At 40.0% G+C, this 26047-nt stretch overlaps 1 protein-coding gene across 1 annotated transcript in view; it reads right to left on the bottom strand.

Annotated features, from left to right (window-relative positions):
• The window catches only part of TUSC3 (tumor suppressor candidate 3), a 232139-nt gene that overhangs the window by 13817 nt on the left and 192275 nt on the right, over positions 1-26047 (bottom strand). The window contains exons 6-8 of the mRNA XM_066574657.1: positions 24940-25029; positions 5425-5488; positions 479-553 (exon numbers count right to left, since the gene is read on the bottom strand). Coding sequence (XP_066430754.1) covers positions 479-553; positions 5425-5488; positions 24940-25029 — 229 coding nt within the window. The remainder of the gene's footprint in view (positions 1-478; positions 554-5424; positions 5489-24939; positions 25030-26047) is intronic.

Raw genomic sequence — 26047 nt, 5'->3', positions numbered from 1 at the left:
ATCAGCCGGGCACTCAGAGTGGGGAACAGCTGGATGTAGAAGACAAGCGGCCCTGCTTGTCTTCTGTATTCCCCGCTTGGAGCGCTCAGCTGTATAATAGCCGGTCACTCCGTGCAGAAAACAGCTGGATGCAGAAGACAAGCGGTCCCACTTTTCTTCTGCATCCCCAACTGGGAACGCAAGGTGATCGCTCAACATTTGAGCGATCACCTTGCACTGTAAAAAAGCACACAACAATTATCGTTCAAAAATCACTCAAAAGATCTTTTGAGCGATAATCGTTGTGTCTAAACCAGGTTTTATAGTATGATCCAAGCTTTACAATACATGTATCTTGTATCATTGTACTACCGGTAGTAATATCTCTTTTTTTATTTTTTCACTTAATTTAGGTGTACAACGCTGCATGTAATAAATATGCACACACAAGCAAAAAAAATACAGTATTTCTTAAAGATGATGCTATGAGATTACTCACTTCTTCTTTTTCCAACATCTCCTTTTGAGGTTGCAGCTTCATTGAGGAGGACCATTCCCATGGTGATTGCCGCATCTATAATGGTTGTTAAGGAGTCTCTAAAATGTTATCTTTAACAGAGCATAAAAAGTCCATTGAAAGAAACAATCAAGTCTACAGACTATGACTACAGATTGAGCTCCTAATTTACACTTTCATGTTTAGGTGCTGTTGAGTGAACGAAATGGAAGTTGACAACAATTTTCATTTGCATTCTTGATCAATAGACATGAATACAAGTCACGGTGTCCATAGTCATTGTGTTTTCTGAACTGTTCAAAAGATCAATTTCTAACAAATTTCAAGTTGTTTGACATGCACACCTCCAGGTCTCTTGGCTCCTGAAGGTTTAACATAAACAGTGAGTATTTTGCATAAAATATGAAGGTTCATGTAATGAAGGGTTTCTAATTGTATTTATTATGAATGGGTTATGTGTTGATTGTAAAATATTGAACCCATATAGGCACAAAAACTAATATAATAAACCATATTATAAAAGAATTTTAAGTGACACCTTCAGTCCAATTAGGTGTCCGTTTGACAGGATTACTACCGTATTTTTGTAAACCACTCACTCACCAACCTGTGGCTCTTGGGCAATAAGTGGATACATTTTCTATTACAGTCACCGTCCTGGGACAGGCTATCTAGTAGTATATCAAAGTGCTGCGGAATAAGTTGGCGCTATACAAATAAAGATTATTATTATATTATTATAGTATATTAACAAATCCGATATCCAACCACACATTTGAGCGGGAAAATAATATGCTACAGAAAAGGGTGTAAAGTGCTTGAGATATTTAGATTAATAATCAAAACTTTTGGTCCGTCTAATATATAGTTGTCCAATGCACTAATACTAAATAAAAAGCTACTTTTAGATTAAAAGTACACAGAGAGGGAAATGCTACGTAATTAATGTGGATCCCAAATGTACTCATCTTCAAATGAATGCTCACAGAATTTATGACAAATGTTACTCGTCCAAAGATATATGATTCAAGACGCTTCACTACGGTATTGGTCATCATTGTAATAATGGCATATGACAGGATTTGAACACTAATAAAGTGAAACATCTGCTAACTTGTATAAGTATGTTGCAGTAACCAGGATGTTGTGTGAAAGACTTCAGTTGTCTCCTTGTGATGTCCTTGTCAGCAAAAAAAACAAACTAAATCATGAAATCGATGTTAGAATTCTGAAAGGAAGCATAACAAACACACTGCGCTGTGACAATGTTCCACCGTATCATAATCTAAAAGGCTATTTCAAGAGCACATCTCTAGGACACGCAACATTTACAACAATGGAAAAACCATGCAGTCCTCATGTGCTCTCTATTCCAAAAGTTAACAACATAAAACTGCCATTAAAAATCTTGATGCCAAAGACTTCCTTGAGAGTTACTATTACTAGACATGGGCTGCCCATGATGAATGTCAACTCGTCAATTCATCAAAGTTGATATCATAATTATTTAACAGTGAAGTGCATCCTAAAAGGGCAGGGTACAATTGCATAGAGTAATTGCCGACACTTAACTGCCACTGTGAAATGGTTGTTCAAAAGTTATTAGCCTCTTTAGGCCTCAGTCAGACGGGCGATTTTTCGCGCGATTTGCGCATGCGCATGCGTCCAGCGATTTTTTTAAAACCATTGCTTTGCAATGGTATCAGACACGAGTGCTTTTTATGCGCTCGTCCGATAAATTATAGAACAGAAATCGCAGATCGCACCTATCTGCGATCTGCGATTCCTGTTCTCTTCTCTATATGTGCTCAATGGGGCCGGCGGCAGCAGCGCCGACCCCATTGAGAACATATAGAAGACAAATCATTCTTCTCTGCCACAGCTGTAACAGCTGTGGCAGAGAAGAACGATGTTTGCCCATTGAATTCAATGGAGCCGGCAATACAGCCGGCTCCATTGAAAGCAATGGGCTGCCGGACAGCGCTGGATGAATTGTCGGGAAGGGCTTAAATATATAAGCCCTTCCCTGCAATTCATCCAGACATGTGTTAAAATAAAAAATATATATATATTTACCTTGTCCCGGCAGCCGGAGTTCAGCACGGCCGGCCTGCAGTGGGTGTGACTCAAAGCTGCCCCTGATTGGCTCAGCGCTGAGCCAATCAGAGGCAGGTCTCACTCACACCCATTCATGAATTCATGAATGGGTGTGAGTGAGACCTGCCTCTGATTGGCTCAGGCTGAGCCAATCAGGGGCAGCTTTGAGTCACACCCCCTTCACACCCACTGCAGGGCGGCCGCGCTGAACTCCGGCTGCCGGGACAAGGTGAGTACATATATTTTTTTTATTTTAACACATTTCTGGATGAATTGCAGGGAAGGGCTTATATATTTAAGCCCTTCCCGACAATTCATCCCACGCTCGCCCGCAGCGCATTGCTTTCAATGGAGCCGACTGTATTGCCGGCTCCATTGAATGCAATGCACTGGACAGCTCCGGCCCGTTTCTAATGAAACGCGGCTAGGAGCAGATTTTCGGGCAATTTTTGGGCCCCCGGTCACGCGATTTGCGGATGCGCATCCGTCATGCGATCCGCAAATCGCGCGAAAAAACGCCCGTGTGACTAAGGCCTTACTACCATTAATAGCCATGTTCCTTTCTGTAAAATGCCCATCTTATACCAAAAGTGGGAAACGATTAGCAGCGGCTAGACACTTAAGACACAACCCGTAAAAAGACAGCTGATGATTGTGCTTCTGAAGAATAGATTGTTAGTGTGGACAGCTGGACTCAAAGAGGATTTCCATCAATAACATAAAAATGGGTGTATACTAGTAAATCAGATTTTACAAGTTAGCAAAAGTGACTCCAGAAATCTCCGCTACAGTGGTTGTAAGTTTTGAAATGGCTTTTTTGAAAATGATGCTTTACTACCAGTCTGCTAATACATGTGCGAAAATTGCATATACTCATGTGCGCTTCCGCTATGCTTTCCTCAAGGTGAAAGAGGAGGTATTGCTATGTGACAGTGAGGGGAGCTGCCTTAAATAATCTGGGAAGGGCTTGGATAGGTTGAGGATGGGAAAACTGCATACATATTCCGGTCCTGTAAGAGGCAGGCAGAGCATGAGCGAATGTCCTATGGGCAGAGAAAGCGGTCATCAAAATAGTGAAGTATCTGCCACACAGAAGACAGAGGGCAGGCAGATACTGCAGCCAGCGAGGGAATGGAGATGAGAAAAGCATTGCTGACTGTGGCCAATGGCCATAACAGAGTATCTCATTAACCATTAGATTACCAGCAGTTCCTAATGAAAACAATGAGATATGCTGACAAAATTCATGTATATATTTGGTTTTACATTGACACATATTTCCCAGCAGGCCTCTAGTGGTTCAAGGTCTGTTCTGCGCTTGTCTACATAATGAATATTAGTAGTTTGGTGTTGAAAAAATACATCTTCCAAAATGCAGTGCATTGCAACATCTTATAGAGGTTGTGCAATTATGTACTCCACTGTCAGCAAAGGGATACAAAATAATAACATTAAAGAAAAACAAACAGGAAAAAAATAAAAAGGGATGCAGATATATATATATCAGTTACGTGGAGCTACTACATGCAAACTTTTATTTATAGAGAACTTTTTAGCTTCAGGTCTGGTTAGTTTCCTTCTTTGTCCGAGTTTCCTTGTAGGCGCTGAGCATATAACTTGGATAATACTTATGCTAAAAGAGTAAATAAAAAGCAACAACCGAATGCTCTCACCACTTCGTTCAAGAGGGAAAATATAGTTATTCAGTCAGTAGTGCTGAATAGTAAATAATTCCACAGAGAGGCGGGATGGGAAAGAATTGTGTATACATGAGTGCTTTGTTTCCTCATGCATTTGTGTTGTGGATTGCCTTTTTTTATAATTCATACACATCATTAGCTGTACAGGTATAAGCAAACAATTATGGAAACTACTTGATTTCTCCACAGCCCAAGAAATGTCAACATTTACCCAACTTTTAGCAATGTTTTCTGCATAGTTTATGTTGATTTTCTACAAAGTAAGAACATTATGTATATTTGCCTATGGTGATTTTGCCATTTGCTGTATATTTACTGTATGCTTGTCACCACTGGGCAATTTTGTTCCTAAAATGGTCATATAAAGTAAAAAAAAAATAGTAGGTCTCCAGTGTATTAAATAAGTGAATAATTTAAAGAGGTTGTCTGAGTTATTGGTGGCAGTGGGGGGCATTGGTACATAAAACAAATAAACAATACTCACCTTCGCACTGCTGTGCTGTTCCCTGTCGCTGCGCTCTAGTGTTCCGTATGTGTATTCCTATATGAGTTGTTTCCACATGTAACTGCCGTGGAAGAATTATCGCTGAAGCCTTTGTGTGGCTGAGCGGTGAGAGTGCATAATGAAGGGCATGTGACTGCCAGCTGCTTCTTCTGGGTTCCGCGCGGTGGGCATCAGAGCTGCGGTGCTAGACAGGGTGCCTGTGGGATAGGTGAACATTCATTTTTTTCTTCATTTTAAGCCCATTTAACTTTTTTTGTGTTCTGGAAAACTCCCTTAATGATAACTGCTGTGGTCTTCAAATTTTACGGCTGCTTTTTAACCGCAGCCATTGCACAGTTTTCCCTACAGATAATATGATATGACCTATTTGTAGAGCGTCGATGCCATGTACAGTGTTCAGTGCTGCTAAACAATACCGTTCCAGAGAATTCCACTAGAAAACCACTAAAATGATTATTGCCGATATTATTTGTAACAAGCCATATTCCTGCTGATTACAGTCCCAGATCTACAAACTACAAGCACTTACCTTTCTACAGGCCTACGTATAGAGAACATTTTTGTCATTCTTTAATAACAAGAGAGCGTTAACAAAAGCGTTTCATTTTACGTAATTGGAAGGATACTCAGTAGCAGGATAATATGAGATTCTGCAACAAACTGAGCCTGGCTGCTCCCATGAATGTAACTCTGTAAAGAAAACAATTGGGTATTATTAGTAGTAATAAACAGTTCATGTGTATTTATTAATATGTTACTATGTCTATCCATCCAACTAGTCTCAAAACATTTGTCCATCTTGATAGCGGATATATTATACCGATCACATATGGACAGCCTGCTCTCTATTAACTGGTTTTATGGTGCAGTCATTGGTTTTAGCAGGAAGTAAATTGAGACTGGCTGTCAAATTGTGAATGTATCAAGGCCAGACATGAGAGATTACCTCTTCTGTCTCTGTTCATCTCACGCTACAAGCTTACTACTGGCCCAGCTTACTAGCGGTAGGTACAGTGGCTACAGGAAGAAGCATGTGTCACTCTTGTCACCTCGGGGTCCTTGTCACAAAGACTATGAATGTTTGATACATGACATACAACACAGTATACAATGTTCAACAATATAATGATTAACACATTCAATATGGTCCCCATTTATTGTGCATGAAATAAAGCTAAAAAAAGCAAATATAGCATACTGTATGCACTACAAAATTGGAACGTGTGAGAAAAAGTTTACAGTTCCAATTTCAAAGCACTGCAGCATTATATGAATTTAGTTACAAGCTCACATAAAAATAATAAAAAAAAATTTGGAATTTCATTCCATTATCTTCCTTAAAAAACAACATATATGATCTTGTAAATGATCCTCATGAGAAGGGGTTATTCAATTTGTAAATCTTTTTGCATAAACCCAATTTGATAATTCTGATTTAAAGGGAACTGGTCACTAGAGTCTTGCAGTCCAAACCACATGGATCATGACCTCAGTACGGGTATGTACATTCCAGCTCTGTATGTTTTATTCTAAAATACTGGCATATCAGAAAAAAAATACTTTGAAAATCTACCAGGATCGGGGATCAGAGTCACAGGGGCAAGGTCCGACTGGTTTCTCCCTGTCCCTATTGCCTAGATTGACAGGTCTCTTCATGTTTCTGCAGGGGAGACCCCTATCAGTCAAGACAATGCGCATGGGGACAGGCCAGCAGGGCCCTACTCCTACGACTCTAAGCCCTGACCCTGGTGTATTTTCAATGTATGCTTTTTTTCTGAAAGGAACAGTGTTTCGTAACAAAACATACACAGCTGCAATGTATGTGCCTGTTCCATGTTTATGCTTTTACATGAGAGAGAGGGTGGAAACTTGTTCATGATCTAAAGTGGAGAGTCGTTACAAAGAGAGTCTCTTGCTTGGGAAGACCAGTCTTGTCCTTCATTGCACAAACAACCAATTAATGTGAATGGACACTACGTGATGCTTAAAGGGGTTGTCCCACTTCTAGCTATTTTGTTGCAGGAAGCAGACAGCTCTATACATTGTATAGTGGCCTGGGTTGTTACAGCAGGCTGAGTCCTATTGAAGTGAAAAGGACACAGCCTGCAGTACCAACTAAGGCCACCATTCAATGTAAGGAGCTGTCTGCTTCCTGCAGCAAAACAGCTAAAAGTGGGGCAACTCCTTAACTTTCTCCTGTGGTCGGTGCTGAAGGGAAATTCAACACTTACTGCCACATTCAGTACAAATTACAGCAGGAAGGTGGGGGTTCCAGAAGCGGGCTCTTCGTGATAAGATTATTGTCAAGGGACACGCAATGATTGTCTTGTAACATAGAGTGCAGGATCAGCTTTCAATGTTGTAGAGTTGCCTCTGCAAATATACTATCCAATATCTCCTGCCATTACTTTACAGAACATATTTTTACACTTTCAATCTTTTCAATGGGTTTATTTCAGTCCATTTCAAGCCAACACAGTTTGGTTTTGGTAAAACTAATGCTACTTAAGAAGACTTTCAACACTACAGTATATGTGCTGTACAAGGCAAGTAGCCATTGAAATGCTATTACTCAGAGAATACACAACTGTTTGTCACATAGATACACTGTAGCAATGCATGCTTTTTGCATTATTTTAGTTTTTGGGCAGCTACTTTGATTTGTTCCATCAACTTCATAATTAGTATTTTGTCAACCAACTATTTTACATAGCATTAAAAATTCTACCTTTATACCGAAAGGTATAAGAAAAGGCCAACAAGCATTTGTTAATTATCCAGAAGTGCTACACAATGAAAACAAACAGTCTAGCATGCAAAAAATTAAATGCAGTCTACTGTGTATTTGTAGTTTTACTTAATGCTCGCAATAGTCCCAGTCCAGATGTTCCGAATCCCACATGGTTTACTGTCTGTCGGAAAGTAGTTCTGAAGTTTACTTTGCATTTTCAGCATAAAGGCTTCTCATAACGAAACCTTTTAGGTCTAAACATAATTGTTAGGTAAGAGATTTTCAGAACATCTAAAATTTAAAGCACATTATACTCTAGTCTGACAAAATGGAGCTTGATATAATATTTCCTTCCAGTAGATGTTTCCTGAAAACAGACAAGGCCATATGGTTTCCTTCTACAGGTGGCCAGCTGGTGCAGCTCTCCTCTTCAAGTCCCTTTGGTAAACACACAACAAATGGTTGCAGTTGAGCTACTCCAGGCGAAAGAAATTGAGCTTTTCAAACATCTGTATGCTTACTGTAACAGTTTCTATGGCTTCAAACTGAATGTTCAGAAAAATCAAAGATGAGAAAAAGTGAAAGAAAAATTGGTTAAGATAAAATGTTTTTCAGCTGTGGTGCTAGAAACCATACTCCTGCGCCACTGGTCATAGCCCTCAGAATAATCAATTGCAATTAGATTACACTTAACTCTTTCCAATCCAATTTTGGATTCAGGGTTTCCTAAAAGGCTTTCTATTTTTGCTGGTATACAACAGTGCCATCTGCTGGCTAAAGCCAGTGTGTGTGTGCCAGAGAGGCTCCGACAGCAGAGTGGCTGGCAATAGATGGTAAGAATACCCTGACGGATGTCTTCTGACATTGGAGCTGTACAAGCTTCAATCAGAAGGTAGGAATACGTGAGACAGTGGATTGGAAAGGGTTAATACCTGGGAACTCAACCATACAATTTTTTGGATTCTATATTTTTATTGTAAGATGAGAAAATTAGGGGGCTGGGAAGTATATAATTGTGAAAAAGGTACATACAAAAAAAAGTAATTTTAGAATGCGAAGCTCAGAGTTCTAAATGCACAGAATAAAATGACATAAAAATTGTTTCAGCTAAACAATCTTACACAATTAAGATTATAATGGTCATCGGCAACCTAGAAATAATATAGTGCCCTATCTTTAGCACTAGAAATAAGGAAAAAAAGTGAAATAGCAATCTTATAGTCTCTTGCCTAACTGAGCTGTTAAATAACCCTGGGAAGGAATACAATAATTAACATAAGTTAACAATCAAAAGCAGCACTAATTCTTGGCTAATACATGTAGTGCATCACGCAGGCTTATAGCTGATTAATGACACCCTATACGGTAAAGCCTGGAGGGCTGTTCAGCACCCCACAAGTGAACCAGACTAGAATTGACACCCGTTGATCCACCAGCAGTTTAAAGCCAGACTTTTTTTCTACAAAAATATCACGACCTACTGGCAAAGACTTTGACTTTTGCAACTTTCAACACAACCACTGAGTGGCCACAATAGACACATGTAGGATATAGATCTTGTGACAAAGTACTGTGAAATCACGTTTTCAAAAGCTACTTATCTCATGATACACATCTGAATATATCCAACCAAGAAGAAAGGTAAAGAAGACATTTGGCACCTGGAGAACCTTGAAGATATGCATATTAGGAAGTTTATTATTTTATGTATCTTGGCCAGTTTTATTTTTTATCCCTGGAAAACACATTTAAAACCCTATCAGTTTCTTGTTGCTAAATGTGAATATGTGCTTACTAGAGATGAGCGAGCATACTCGCTAAGGGCAATTGCTCGATCAAGCATTGCCCTTAGCGAGTATCTGCCCGCTCGGGAGCAAAGATTCGGCTGCCGGCGGCAGGCGGGGAGAGCGGGGAGGAACAGAGGGGAGATCTCTCTCTCCCTCTCTCCCCCCTGCTGACTGCCGCAACCCACCTGTCACCTGCGCCGACACCCGAACCTTTTCTCCCGAGCGGGGAGATACTCGCTAAGGACAATGCTCGATCGAGCAACTGTGCTTAGCGAGTATGCTCGCTCATCTCTAGTGCTTACGTATGCCCCTAAAAGAAAATTGATTTTAGTGGAAAGTGGAAAAAAAAATTTTAAGCAAAAAGTACATGAAAACCTAATTTATGAAATGACTATGAACCATTTATTAGTTTCCGTTTCAACCCTACAATGGATTATTACAATTTTTTTTTATTGTGTCCACTTTGCACATTGAATCACATGTCCAAAATTCTACAGCATGCATTTGTAGGGTTAATCTCGTTTGAAATAAGATCTTAATTAATAAAACGTCTGTAAAATAGAATAAATGAAAATCAGACATCAAATGTAATTAGAAACATAAAAATATCATCTTCCAAACTCTGTGCAAACTGAATGAGTACAATTCATTCTTTCCTTTACAAATGTTATATAGTTAACAATTATATGAGATGTCAGTATGTTTGCTAAAAGCAGTCAGAAAAACCACGATTATAATACAATATGAAATGACAGGGATAACTAACAATAAAATGCTGGTGACAGATGAGGCGGCACATGCTTAACTCTCAGAAAACAGCTACATTACATGAAAACTTTACTCCTTTACGGTCTTGTGCTCGATTTTCCCATGTGTTCTATATGAGATCACTATATAGGTTGAAAATAAAAGCAGTGTTCCTTGCTTGAAGGTCCTCGAGTTCCTAATGTGCAGCCTCTATGTCAAGGTAGAAAGCAAATTCATATGGTGCAGTTCTCTTTCCGGGCATAATAATCAGAACTCCAATGTAGGAGGAATGGAGCATGTGTTTGGGGCAACCACAAGGAATCCAGATATAAGGTAGTGGTAACCCAGTTTATTTAACACAAGGACTCCTTGTGTGTTTCGATCCTGGACTAAGCCTTTTGTCAGGTAAGTATGCCAATACTGAAATGAATGTTAGTATTAAATACCTGCTAGCCGCAATCAACACCCCCCTTTACCTTCCGATTCAGCCACTATTGGCTCAATTTGACCATTGTCTACGTGCATCACATCCCACACTCTCCACCTTGCCACATCCCCACCCCCTTTACCTTCTGTATCATCCCATTATTTGTAGTATGTTAGCTCGTGGGAGCAGGACATTCACCCCTACTGTTTCCATCAATTGATTACTTCATGTAACTGTGGTTTTGTTTCTGTTTCCCCAGTCTTGTAAGCACTGCGGAATATGTTGGTGCTATATAAATAAAGATTATTATTATATATCTTTCAAACGTCCTCCTTCAAAGGTCAGAGCTCATTCCCGCTGAGGTTGCAATCAACCTCTATCAAACATTAAACTCATTAACCCCACCCCCCACCCCCCACACACAATCTTTATTATATAACCAATTAAGATCTATACAAATATATGTAAAATATCTAAATAAAAGAATATCTAAATAAAATATATAGATATTTAAAATGTAGGTAAAAATCCAGCCTGAGAAATTTTGTCCTTATGCTTAATAAACTGGTTTACCACCTCCTTTCATCTGGATTCTGTGTGGTTGCACCAGCTACGCATTCCATTCTTCTAATTTGGATTTCTAAATAGAGATGAGCGAGCGTACTCGTTAAGGCAAATTACACGAGCGAGTATCGCCATTTTCGAGTACATGCCTGCTCGTCCGAAAAGATTCGGGGGCCGGCGGGTATGGGCGGTGAGTTGCGGGAGTGAATGGGAGTAAACAGGTGGGAGCGGGGGGCAAGAGAGAGATGAAGTGCCTATTTTCTTTTTGTTTTGGATGCAGAATAATAATGATGTATGAGAGTTTCTGTATACTGAGTGTTCTGCCCAACCATAAATAGGAGAGCTTGCCTGCTTACTAGCCTGTAGTGTCAGAGACCTTTTTTGTTTAAATGGAAGGCACATTTCAGGTTTTATGTAATCAAGTTTGCTGCTTTCAAAAATCAAGATGAATAATTCTTAGAAAACCGGAACACCTCCCTATTTACACTTGAAAAACAGAAAAATCATATTTGTATCAATAATTTTATATATTTATTTATGTTGTTTATTATTTATTTTATGCCCAAAATAAAAGAAAACATATTTATTTGTTATTTTTAATAATTAAAACCAAAATACATGAAACATCATAGCCATATTATTTGTTATCTAAATTTCTGTACGTACAGTACAAAAAAAGTATTACAATCTTTACAACAGTCTTATACTCATTAGCCTACTCAATTTACTTATATACTATTTAGGAGAAGGATAGTTAAAGTCTTTTTTTGTATCGAAACATGGCAGTGAATTTTTCCAGTTTTTCCGGTCATTTAGGGAGGTGTTCTGGTTTTCAGAGAATTTTTTCATCTTGATTTTTTAAATCAGCATACTCGATGACATAAACCTGAAACGTGCCTTCCATTCAGACAAAAAAGGTCTGCGACACTACAGGCTACTGCTTACTCATCTATTATGAGGTACCCTGGTATCTTCTCATCTCCTAAAGTTGTGTAGTGTCCATATAAATGTATCAGTGTACAGGTATGGCTCTGTCTATATGCACTGTGGTCTTTATTAGCCTCATGGGTACTTTTCTAATAACTAGAACACCTCTTGAAGGATTTCTTTTGGAAAGTTTTTTTTTTCCATCCGATCAGTTAAATACAATATATGGAAAAAAAGGGCACAAATATAGTTGTGCAAATACAAAAAACTGGTATCTTGATGCAACTCTCCAATGAAAGTTGTGAGGCAATAGGAAGACCTATCCAAATTCTCTTTTATTTAGTGAATTGAAACCGAGCAAGAGATATGTGTTTCATGCTGAACCCCTTCATCAGTCATGATGGAGGTACTACCGTGTTTCTCTCAAAATAAGACCCTGTCTTATATCAATTTTTGCCCCAAAAGAGGCACAGGGTCTTATTTCTGGGGTGTGTCTTATACTCACATAGCAGGCGCCATCCGGGTCCCCCACACTGCTCTCTGGTGCTCCGGTAGGCTTCCATGCAGTCCTCAGGGCCGACAGAGAATTGCTTGCTGATAACGGGGTTTGAAACCCCACCTCCAGCAAGCGATGGCTCTGATTGGTTCTTGAAGCCGCAGCTCAGGCAATCAAAGTCGGAGCTCGATAAAGCAATCACAGCCATTCAATGCGATGCACTGATTGGTTATCCGAGCGCAGGCTCGGATTGGCTGAGCCACGGTGCTCAAGAACCAATCAGAGCAATTGCTTATTAGAGGCAGGGTTTACAAACCACGTTACCAGCAAGCAATACTCTGTCAGCACTGAGGCCTGCACAGAAGCCTGCCGGGATGCCGGAGACCAGTGGGATAGACCCGGACAGCGCCTGCTAGGTAAGTATTGCTTTTTTTTCACGTAGTGTAGCTTGGGCTTATTTTTGGGGTAGGGCTTGTATTTCAAGCCCTTCCTCCTGAAAATCAGGGTAGGGCTTATTATACACACATATATATAATTTTTAGTTTGTTTTTTTTTTGCTTTTGCTTCTCCTCTGTTTTATGCTTCTTTCCACTTATAATCATCAAATTGAAGAGTTGGAAGGGACGTCCATCAAGTCCAACCACATTCTCAATGCAGGATTCACTATATAATTCCAGATAGAGGTATTGTAATGATCTTGTACGGGTTCAGAGCCACTTGTCATAACCCGAGCAGACAAATAGCGTGGTCAGTAAAGCCAGAGATTGGTAATGGGTAAGTAGTGTTAGCTATCCCTCCTAGTTTTAGGTCGTCTGCAAATTTGATCAGTTTCTACTCAATTCTCTCATCTAGATCATTTATAAAAATGTTGAACACCACTGGGTCCAAGACAGAGCCTGGGGGTACCCTACTTGATATATTCTTCCATTTGGATGTGCAGCCATTTATGACCACTCTTTGAGGACGATCATGCAGCTAAATGTGAATCCACCTAACAGCTGGCTTGTCAACCCCAAATTTGGGGTGAGCTTTGACTTTATATTTCCAAATTTGGTCAGTTTTTTTCATTAAGGATGGTATGAGATACTTTGTCAATTTATTTACTAAAGTCAAGATATATTATACCCACTGCATTTTCCTTATCAACCCAATCCGTGATTCTGTTTATAGATTGCCTGGATTCTTTCATTCTTGCAAAAGCAGGGAAGATCAGTTGATGTTGCATTTACTCAATATACATACTGTATGTTGTAATTACTTTACCTATCTTCCTGTATACTAGTACCTCCCAGCATGACTGAGGCCTTAGTCAGACGGGCGTTTTTTCGCGCGATTTGCGCATGCGATTTGCGCATATATAGAACCAATGGTTCGCTATGGTATCGGTCACATGTCCGCTTTTTATGTGGATATGCGAAAAATTATAGGACACGACGATTCGCAGATCGTGCCTATCTGCGTTCTGCGTTTTATGTGCGCACCAAAATCATTTTTTTCGCCGGTCAGTCTAAGTTTCATGCACATTTTGATGCGCACGGCGATTTTTCTCCGGTCAGACGGGCGTTTTGCTGCGACGATTAACGCGGCTAGGTGCAGATTTTTCCCGCGATTTTTCGCCGCCGGTCACGCGATTTGCGCATGCGACATGCGATGCGCAAATCGCGCGAAAAAACACCCGTCTGACTAAGGCCTCATGAAGAGGTTGACACTAAAATGCGTATCTTTTGCTGGCCTTCTTTTCACTAAATGCAAGAGAAGACTTTAGTGGAGTGTTGCGCCAAGATACCAGTTTTTTTAATTTGCATATCTAGTCTGTCCATTTTTGGTGGGTTAACCTTGTTAGCAGCACCTCTACTACCTGATTTCTATGACAGCCCTCAAAGCTGTTTTGAGTCCTGCTCTTATGCCTAGAACTCAGGCTTTTGATATTTTTGGTTTGATCCACCCTCATTGTTTCACCCACAAATATAGTTGTGTGAAAGGTGTCTGTCTACCTCCCTTTTCCTAACTCTGGCTGATTATTATCTGTTACTGCAGGGTCAGGTTTCCATTTCCCATATAAATAGAGAGAGCTGCACATGCAGGGTCACCTCTCCATTCACACTCCCTGCTTGGAAGCAGGGAACAAATTGGACAGGGGTCTGGTAATGCCATTTGGAGACAGGTGGGGTTCCAGCTACCACTTTTCATTTGCTATATACCCTTGTTAAACTTTCATATAAGGGGTATAATTTTTAGGGCATGTTCACATGGCATGACCTATGCTGGAAAAATCTGATGCAGATCTGCTACATAGTCTGTGGCACAAAAATGTAAGGCTAAGCCTCTGAGTTCTGCTGTGAATTTGCATTTAGAGATCAGATCCACAGCAGATTATTCTCATTCAATGCGGCTAATGCATAGTTGGATATCCCAAAGTGGAAACCACATCCAGAAGTAGCATGACATTGCTTTCTTTTCTGTAATGTGGATTAATCCATGCTATCTAAACTATAGCTTGGATCCCCGTTCCAATGAATGGGATGCAAATTTGAGGTGGAATCTGCACAGGTTCTTCATCAAATCCACATCAATGTCTGTTGTGAGAATAAGACCTTATTTAAAGGAGTTGTGCCAAGATATAGATAAATTCAATCTAAAATGAACATTCAGTGTGCCAAATGTGTTTGTTTGGCAGGCTAAATGTTTGGTCAGTGCCTTACGCTATTTGTTTAGCCTACTGCAGTCTACTGACTGCCAGGCTATGCAAACAGAATACCACCATATTTCTGTTGCGTGCTGCAGCAATCAGTGTGGAGCTGGACAGATCTGTAGGAACCCCAGTTGATATCTTCTATAGTGCATATGAACATCATACAGCAAGATACCCCATTGGGCATCTCCCTCTCTGGCTGGAACGGAGAGCCACTCTGTACTGTAAGAGCAGCTCCCATCCAGGCACCCCATGCGTCATTCTAGAATACTACACTTTCCCTGCAGTGGATTATCTCGTTAACAGCCGCACGTTGGCACAACCCGTTAATATTGCCTGGAACAGTCTATATTAAATTACAACTATTTTCAGATATTTAACAACAATAAATCAATTCACAATGGTCAAATAAGAAAATAAGGGAAAAAAAAATCTTCAAATCTAATTTAAGACTGTCTTAATATCTAGACTTGGAATTTGCAAACTAAATTATAGCATTTGTATTTACTTATATGTAAGTACAAAATATTGGACAGTAGCTGCCCGCATTTCACAAACAATACTAGAGGAACACATATGATACACTGTAAAAGAGAATAACCGAACAGGCAAACTACAACCCAATTCTAGTTTTAAACTCAGGAATATCAAGGGAAATTTACAATTAAGAATGATAAAAATCATATTTTCATATGTAATTATATGGTCTGATAACATAACACAAGCAATAAAATGTGTTTCTCACTTAATAAAGCCAAGATAAAGAATATCATGAATTCCAAAACCATACAGCAAAATCAATTACTTAAAATAAAGTGATCTGCTTTGTCTCCATTTCTAGATATTCCCAAAAGTGTCTTAAAAAACACAGTAGTGATGTAGAGTAGAAATCAAAAGACCAAGCAGGATTCTCTTTACCTTATTATCATACATTCATAAAAGGATCAGAACCAATTCCGATGCTTGACGAGTCATATAATCAGTTAATATACAAAAGCTCAATATGTAAGTAATATTTGGCACCTCTGTTGATACGCCGTATGACAACACCACAAGAGGCTGAAGGCACATCTCATACTCAAAAGGTGGCTGTTAGCACCCCATCCTCAGTACTCCGATATTAGATCACACAGAATATTGATGTATCAAGAGGAAAAAAGTTAATGAATAGAGATGAGCAAGCGTACTCGCTAAGGCAAACTACTCGAGCGAGTAGTGCCTTAAGCGAGCACCTACCCCCTCGTCTCAAAAGATTTGGGTGTCGGCAGAGGAGAGCGGTGAGTTGCGGGAGTGAGCAGGGAGGAGCGGGGGGAAGAGAATGAGAGAGAGATCCCCCCCCTGTTCTCCCCGCTCTCCGCCAGCACCCGAATCTTTAGAGACAAGCGGGCAGGTACTCGCAAAAGGCACTACTTGCTCGAGTAGTTTGCCTTATCGAGTACGCTCGCTTATCTCTAGTAATGAAAATTCAGATACATATGAAAACCCTGTATGCTTCACCTTAATATACTATATAATATATATATATATATAATATAGTCCTTTAGAGGTTGCAAGTTCACCTTCGGCACAACTAGATGAATTTGCTATGATTAATATATATAAGGTGACATTTGAATTCTACGTGTTTGTGTTTTTTGTTTTTTTTAAATATTGGATTGATCAGGGTCTTATAGATTTTGGAGATTGCGTTTTTAACGGGTTAGGGGTTCCAGAATAATTTGTGGAATAGCAGATTCTGATCTGTATCGACAATATCTGGAGAATGGAACCTGATTGTATCCCTTGTGATACATAAATCTTTGTCATTAAATATAGTATCTCCCAGTTGGTTTAAAAATTGAATATCATGTGGTACAGAATCATCTATTATGAGACAACGGATTGCAATGAGGCTAGGTAGGTATCTTTCCTAATTTTCTGCTTAAGTACTCTGAATTTGTTGGGAATTAACAAGAGAAATGGGGTGAAACTGCTAATCTGAGGTACCAGTTTGTTTTTTGTTGGATTTATGCCACGTATTCAAAGTTAGCCGGGTGAAAGGGTTTTGGATCTCTTTCAATGTTGTTTTGTTAAGTGGGGTGGACTACATTAAGAGTTTCTGATCGTTGTTTAGGGAGGAAAGTTCCAACTCTACCCACAGTTTAGGACTTGCGTGGCGGGATAAGTCCACCATGTGATTCAGGTGTGACGCAGTCCAGTATATTTCAAAGTCTGGGAGTCCTATGCCTCCCTCTTTTTTTGTTTTGATAAGAGTTGCATGTTTAACCCTATGTCCTTTACTGGCAACGTTTGGAGTAGCAACGCTCCTTTATACCCCAATGGGAGACCGAACTAAACACCACTTTTACTGTCGATGGAGTAAAAGATATCCTCCGTAATTCACATTCGCCCTCCTTCTCCCCTAGGTTTCAAGAATTAAACTATAAAATTGTCTCCAGATGGTATAAAACCCCGGCCCTACTCAACAAAATAGATTCGGATCATTCCCCCCTATGCTGGAAATGCTCAGATAATGTTGGCAGCTGCACCCATATTTGGTTCTTATGCCCACTCCTACAACCATTCTGGGAGGAGAGCCAAAGATCACTTGGCCTTATTTGTAAAACTAATATCACCCTTACTCCTGAAATTGTCCTCTTGAACATGAACGTCCCAGGTCTCCTAGTTAAATACAAATCTATTGTTCCATTTCTCACAAATGCAGCTAAAATTTGAATCCCCAGGCATTGGGGAGATAGCACAATTCCCTCCATGCCAGAATGGTACAATGAGGTGAACATTATATGCTCTTTCGAGAAGGTCAAAGCCAGATGTGAAGGGGACCTGGAGAAATTCATGAATCTCTGGAACCTCTGGTTCACTTTTCTACGCAACGTCCCTGGCCCACTACCATAAACAATTGATACCCCCTAACCATTGGATTGTTTACGTACTCCATTACATGTACGTAATACATAAGTGTTCTATTCTTTATTTCTAATAGTCTTTTCTTTTTCTTTGACATTGGAGTGTATTTTCAGCAGAGCTGTCATTGTTCTTTGTATTCTACAGGATTGATTGTTTTGTAATGTGATTTACCACTGATTTGTTTCTATTTCTGTTGTAACTCCTCCCCCCACCCTATTAAAATTGAAAAATAAAGAATATATACGAAAATATATATATATTGGATTAATAGGACACGCCATCTCTTTCTGATCAATAGGAGTTCCGATGGTTGAAACCCCCATTGCAGCTCTTTTTTAGGCCAAGACTACATGGCAACTTTTGGTGGTGAAAGGGGTTGTGCTACTAAAGATTGCTGTATTGGCCTAAGGCCTCGAGCTATCACTGAAGTTAATGGGCCGGCAGTGTGAGTCACTTGTTGCCGCAACCGCAATCTGCAGGTCACAAAAAATCCAACATGTGGGTCGCAGTTGCTACAACTGTAGACTAGCACAGCGACCCCACTGGCTTCAATGACAGTGCAAGATTGTAGGGAATAGTGATCTTTGGTTGCACAGCCAAAAGGCACCATGCACCTAGCCTTAGCACTGCATTCCTTTCAAAGTTTTAAGTTTAGCTCATCTGAATTGAAGAGATTAAGAGAGTTGTCCCACTGTTTCCGCACAGCTCTTGGCTTTAAATGGAAAAGCAGTGCTGCAGCAGCCCCATCATTCTCAGGAACAATGGGTTTCCTGGCAGTCGGAATCCTCAACAGTAAGAAAGTGATGGCATATCCTAGACATATAGCATCATTTCTGTTATGGCAATTTCTCTTTAAGCACTTACGTAAGCTATGGTTTCTGATCTTAGAGTTTGCGTATGGGGAAAGGTTGCAAAATTAGAATTCCAACAGGGCCGGGATTCTTGAAATTGCATTAAGTTGCTACTCATTTTTGGCCCATAGCAAAATAGAGGTCACAAAAAGGTAAATTATTTTCTTACATAACATGTGTAATGTTCTACTATTAAAAGGGTTATCTCAGCAAAGACATTGATGGCATATTGCTATGGTACACTAAAATGTTTGACATGTGGGGGTCACAGTAGTCAGCCACCTGAGCAGATCCAACAGGAGATAAAGTGGTACAGCATTTCTCTAGTGCTGCAGGCACTTTATTCCAGCAATAGGTCGGGATCACAGTGGTCATGGCTGTAATGAAATAGCCCCTTAAACCTTGCAACCACTAAAGTTTAGACTCTGCTGGGACTTTTTTCAAGCTCAGGTTTTCTTAATGCAGCAGTGCTCTGCAATTACATTATCCTGTGATATATATGCAGCCTCAGGCCCTTTTCACACTAGCGTTTTACTGATCCATCGAGGGAACAGCAAAACAGAAAGCAAATATTTCTGTTTTCAAGCCCATAGAAATGCATTGAAGTGGAAGGTCTTCAGTTTCAATCTGCTTCTGCATTTTCCATCTCCATTCCGTTTTTATACTTGGTCAACAGTGAAGACTGCTGCATTTTGGGTTCCAGTTTCGGAAAAAGAATACATATTGATTCTTTTTTAAATCCACTGTACTCATTGTGAGGTGGATGGAAAGTGAGAACAATCCGTCTTTCCTCTCCAGTTCTCCAGTGGTGGTTCTCCAATTAATATAGCTCAGTTGTTAGTACTTTTGCCTTGCAATGCTGAGGTTCAAGGTTGGAATCTCATCAAGGGCAACTTTGACAAACTCCATACCTTGGTAGATTTGAACATACCACTCTAGCACTGAAAGGCAGCAGTGCTAACAACCAAGCCACCAGCTTGTTCTTTCAATGCCAGAGAAATAGAAGAATAAAAAGAAGAAACACAAAGAGAACATAAAAATCTAATAAAGACATCACCCTTGCTTAGATCTGAACCTACAGCTCCAGCACTGCAAGGCAGCAGTGCTAATGACTAAGCCACTATGCTAAATAACAACGAGAAAAATAAAAACAATGAGAACATACAACCTTCATGCAGATGTTGTCTATCTTCAAAGGTGAGCCTAGAACCCATGTTAAAAGGTGTGGTGGCTCAGTTGTTAGCACTGCTACATTGCAGTGCTGGAGTTGTAGGTTGAAATCTGACCACGGGTGATGGCTTTATGGAATTTTGCAAAGTTGATATTGCTCTTGATGAGATTTGAACATAGTAACCCAGCATTGCAAAGTGCTAACCACTGAGCTATATTCATTGAAGAACCACAAATACAACCACCACGTTTTAAAAGTTGAAAAACATATGTAAATGGAAAGCTTTACAGATAGCTGACTCAGCTGATAGAGGTTTGGTCTGGATTCGTCCCCAAATACAACCTGATCTCTGTACTAGGCCTCTTACACCATTAGTGGCTAACCCCCAATTTGAGGCCACAACTCATAGCCCCTCCCTTCTATCCCTTCCTGCTTCTCCCATCCCTTGAATCAGGGACATTGTGAACAGGTCGGGTCTTAGACCATTGGTGGACTTCTTTAAAGACACTACAGTCCCCCCTGGGGCTTGGATGCAATACTTCCAGTTAAGGGGCTAAAAAATTGCTGACAGCTAGATGTGACTAAGCCACTTACTCCCTTCGAGGAAATATGCTTACCCACGGATTTTCCCAAACATCTGATCTCTATATTATATAAGATGCTGCTGAGCGGGGAGATGGGGAATAAATCCACAGGATATGTGGGGCGTGGGAAAGTGAGCTTGGAAGGTGCCTGCCTTGGAAACTGTGGCATAAAGCTCATATTTTAACACACAAGATGTAAATTGCAAGTCTCATGTAAATTGCAAGAACTTAATTACAACATTTTCTCTAGGTGGCATAGAACACCCGAGAGACTGAATAAAGTCTTTGATCAGATTTCCCCTCTATGTTGGAGATGTTCCAGAGCCATTGGCCTTGATGATTGATATATGGTGGGTATACCCCCCCATAGCCACGTTGTGGCAGGATGTCGTGGCCCTATAAACTACACATGCGGGTCATCCATCAAGCTCACCCCTGAGGCTGCCCTGCTATCAATATTCCCTGGTTCTCTCTCCCACACTAGGAAGGGCCTCCTACGATTCTTCATCCCCGCCACTAGACAAATCATTCCCCGTAAATGGCGTTCTTCCACTTCCCTCTCTAGGGTGATGTGGGTAGATGTAATGAATACCTTATAAGGTTTGAGGAAATGAAGGTGGACAAAGACAATGCATACCCACGCTTCTATGCTACTTGGCAACCTTGGAATTCTATCCGGGCATCCACAAGGTTCGATAGCTGGATCCTAACTGGGGAGATCTAGGCTTGGGTAACCGTATACTGACTGTCAACTTGATAAATCAGAGTCATAAGTGGCCTGAGACCAATGTCCTGTCCTGCTTTTCCCACCCTGTCTTTCCCATTTCCATTCCCCCCACACAATCGGTTTAGTTTTAATAATTTTATTGTTCATTTGAAAATTGGAGACAGTGGTACCTCTCAAAGTTTGTATAATCACTTTCCGCTAGAAAATGGGCAATGTAACTTTTTTTTGACGATTACTGTGCCTACATAACCATCATTCAAGAAATTGCTGCCTTACTAAAAAGTTTTTGAACATAAAAGCAGTAATGGATGAGTACAGTAGGTGCATAGATGTCCTTATTGATGCTTTTAAGACAATTGTTACTACTTCAAATATTTATTTTTCTTTACGGATGGGGTAAATGCTATTTAATGAAGTACATTAACAAATAAAAACGTCATGTGTTGAAGTTACTAATGTTTAACTGCCTGAACCATATATTTATATCTCCAGAAAAATATAATAGACGAGACAGCATTAGACACAGTGACATGACCGTGAATCCTTCTGTTCAATAATTTATGGATATTTCACTTGCGATGTCTATCACAACATCAGAAAAAAAAGTTAATCTCTTTTGCTACAATGCTGCATAATATATACAGTATATAGCTCCTACGTGTCATATATGCAAATACTAGCATTCACATTTTTTATTCTATGTCACACAGCAATTAAGACAACTATTTAAAAAGGCAACAAATATGTCTTAGCAAATTCAACCTTTTAGTCCTTCGAAATGAAATAGGAAAAAAGGATTACATATATTATGTACGTGGAACATGCTTAAAAATAAGAACAATTCTCAAAACATTACTTCTCGGTAAAACATGGCGTAAATAAATAAAATGTGTGATTTATGAGGTAGTGATGCACACTGGCAGCCAATGTAAAACTCCACATCAACCAAATTTGTAAGAGATGTTTATGACAGGCCTTATCATTGTTTGGAACCCTTTAAGGATAGGACAAATTAATTATTCACTTTGGACGCTCAAAAGAAGAAAGCAATTTACTAGTGTGCTTCAGGGGATTCTGTATAAAGATATGATAAGCTGACAGGAAAGGAACATGGGAGTGAGGAAACATAACATATTGGACTTGGAGATCTGTAGTGATAGCGTGTGGATACAATGGAAAAGATGTATTCGAATGTTTTTCTTGCTAGTTCGGAGTAGTTTTCTATGCAGAAATGGCCTGGAGTCTTTTCCTTTTTCAGCATATTTTTGAAATTTCAAGGTGCAAAGTCATCCTTCTAAACCACCTGAATAAAGTTGATAGGTTTTTGATAATTTACTTGAACCTTTTACTGTAGTTAGGATTCCGGAAAAGAAAACTGAAGAATTCTGATTTATGTATGCTCAATACCATGTTTAAACAGCATGATATGTGGAATATTAGGTTTAATTATGCAGCATAACTGTGGTTGGAGATAGAATACTCCCTTGGGCTTATTACAAAGATAGCTGGGTTTCTTACACATAAGAGTGAAGCTTCTAATTGTTGCTAGACAGTTTGATTACCTAATATGTATGAGGGTGTCCCGACTCTACCCTGATAGCAAATGCCAAGGAAATGAAGATCACGCACATTGGATTTCAACATGCCCAATCCTTTATTCTCAAGTGGGATGAGTCACCAGCAGAGGTGTCTGTCAACTGCTCATTTTCCTCTCTCTAATGTGAAAACGTCTATGGGGAGGGCAGGGGTCAAGAAGAATAGCTTTTGAATGAACACTCATATCTAAAGGCCCATTTAGACAATGATTATTGCTCAAAAGACGGATTTTGAGCTGTAATCGTTGCATCTAAACACGTGTCCATCGTGCACTGTTCGTTTATCACTCATTTCTAGCCAGCTAGAAATTTGATGATTCTTATCAGTACCACCCGCTGATATCTCAGCGGGCGGTGCTAATAGCATTCTTTCAGCTGGTATCTCACTGGCAGTTCTCACCAGGACAAGAGGTGAAAGCGCTAAGAACAATGCACCTATTTGCATATTCAAAACAGCTGCATTGTTCTCCAAGCTATTGTGGTGGTATCCCGCTCTGCCAGCATAACTATTATGTAGCTAATTAGCTACTTATGAAAAGATGATTACTCAAAACTGTCACTCAAACTGTCGTTTGAGCGATCATCGTTCCGTGTAAATGAGCCTTAAGGTGTATTGACACCTTTGCATATGATAAACTAATTAGGTCATTGACAGTTTCTAAATTTTAAACTAATAATGTAGCTGTCCCAATTTTGTACACCGATTCTATCTTCTCATCCGTCATTTGCCTGGATATTCATGTGGGCAGCTGCCTTAACCTTTTGCAATAAATATATGTTGCTGCTAGTTTAACCCTTTGCAATCCAATTTTGGATTCAGGGTTTCCTAGGGGGGTTTCTCTTTCTACCATTATACAATGGCACCATCTGCTGGCTAGGGCCAGTACTGCGGTCTGCTGGAGAGGCCCCCAACAACAGAGCGGTCAGTAATATACAGTAAGAATACCCTGCCGGATGTCTTTTGACATCGGAGCTGTACAGCCTTCAATCAGAATGTCTGAAGATGTCAGAAAGTGGATTGGAAAGGGTTAATTTCCAAAATCATCCATGAGCAGTCCTTAAAGGGGTTTTAGACTATAAAGAGATGTTTTCAAACAGCAGGACATGTGGTAAAATAACAAAACAATCAGTACTTATCTCTCTTCTTTCCCCTAGAAAACGACTGTGGTGAAAATCCTACTGTAAGCACAGGCTGGAAGTCAGGTGACCACTGTAGCCAATCGCAGGCCGCAATGTCACCTCCTATTCTCTTGGCATCAGAGTTCACATGCCCGGTGCCATGATGTCAGGAGTTCAGAATGGGACAGTGCAGACTCCGATTGGCTGCAGCAGTCACCTGACTTTTGGCCTGTGATGACAGCGGGATCTTTACCATAGCTGCTCTGATGTTTACAAGGGGAAAAAGAGAGGCAAGCACTGATTCTTTTGTTATTTTATCGCATATCTTTTATACTTGGACACCCCTTTAAGTACTTAATATTTCAAATAAGAGATTTTTATTATGCATCATCTATAGAAGCATAGTTTACCATCTGTGTTTTATTAGGAAGACATAGAGGAGACCCTGCAGGAAGGTCATCCACCTAAGTTGTGGAAACCAAATTCAGGGCAAAAGTTTCAAGATAATGGAATGTATGGGCTACTAGAAAGGCAGAAATCAAAGAGTAAGAACAATGTTTGTCTCAAAGTGACAAAGAGACTTTGATATCATAGTACAGAAAGAGTTTTTTATTCTTTAGCATAAATGCAGCTTACATTTTCAAGTAATTAGGTAGCTACATATGAGAGAGATCAGATACGTCCATTCCAACAATGACCTCGTTTCCGTAGTTAATGTTAATACATAAATCCATTGTACCCATTAAAGCAGGTAGAGAAACCGGTTTAAAGCCATAAAGCATATAAAGTAATTTATAATATAAACAATATACCCACCACTTGACCATTCTGTGGATTTTTGTGTGCATACGGGGGTCCACGGATATGATTCCACATTTGTCCAGATGTCATTGCAAACACGACACACTAAAATAAAAACAAAACATGTTAAATAATAGAACTGTCTATGTTTCAGCACATATGACAGTATATGACCTGTTTCTGTAAATGGACAGTTTGACATCTACTGTATATGGAGGTGCAGAAAAATCCGAATTGTATAATTTAGATACATTGGATGCTTTTATGGGCAGGGCATTGTCTTTTTTGTATTTGCTTTGTTATTGTAAAGTGCTTGTCCACTTTGGGCAATCACTTCTTCCTGCTGGGCCTTCCAGCATTTAGCTGTAATTTGGGAACTTGTTCAATAATCCTGCCTCCACAGAAGAAATCAATGGCTTTTACTGTAAGCATAGGCCAGGTGCTGTGAAGTAAGAGATGCTCTTTGTAGCTGATCTCCTTTCTGCACTATTAAGGTATTAGAAAATTTTACAAACCAAACAATTTTTTTAACCCCTTAGTGACTAGCCCATTGCCTTTTTACGTTATAGCTTGCTGGGCCTTAATCCCTGAGGACGTAAAAACATGTTTCCTGCAGGGATTAAGGCCCTGTAAACGGATGACGTGACAGCTCCATGCTACCAGCTTGCGGAGGTAGCCGGCAACCTGGAGCTGCCATTCTGGACTGCAGGTCCCCTGCCCCGGTCACATGATCGCCGGAATTTGCCAAATGCCAGCGATCATATAAAAGTGCCCATTAGCAAAATGGCGGACACAAGCTCAGAAGCTGTGGAGGGCCCGGGACATTCAAAGTCTCCTTGCTTCTGGCTACTATAGGTAGCGGAGAACCTGGAGCAGTGACCGAGGGCCGCAGTGAGCGGTCCCCTGTCACGTGATCACTGTTATCCAATGGATAATAGCAATTATGTAAAGGTGAAGACACAGTTGAAGTTTGATGCGCCTTTCGGTTGAGCCCCGTTGTGCATACAGACATAATATTAGGGCCACAATGGGTATGTTTCTGAAAACGGGACAAACGGGGGGGGATCCATTTTGGGGTGAAAGTCTTCATTCATATGTGTGCTGTACCAAAAAAAGTGTTTTT

This window comes from Eleutherodactylus coqui, chromosome 7, assembly GCF_035609145.1.
Source record: "Eleutherodactylus coqui strain aEleCoq1 chromosome 7, aEleCoq1.hap1, whole genome shotgun sequence".
Classification (NCBI taxonomy): Eukaryota; Metazoa; Chordata; class Amphibia; order Anura; family Eleutherodactylidae; genus Eleutherodactylus; species Eleutherodactylus coqui.
This window is presented reverse-complemented; position numbering and strand designations above follow the sequence as displayed.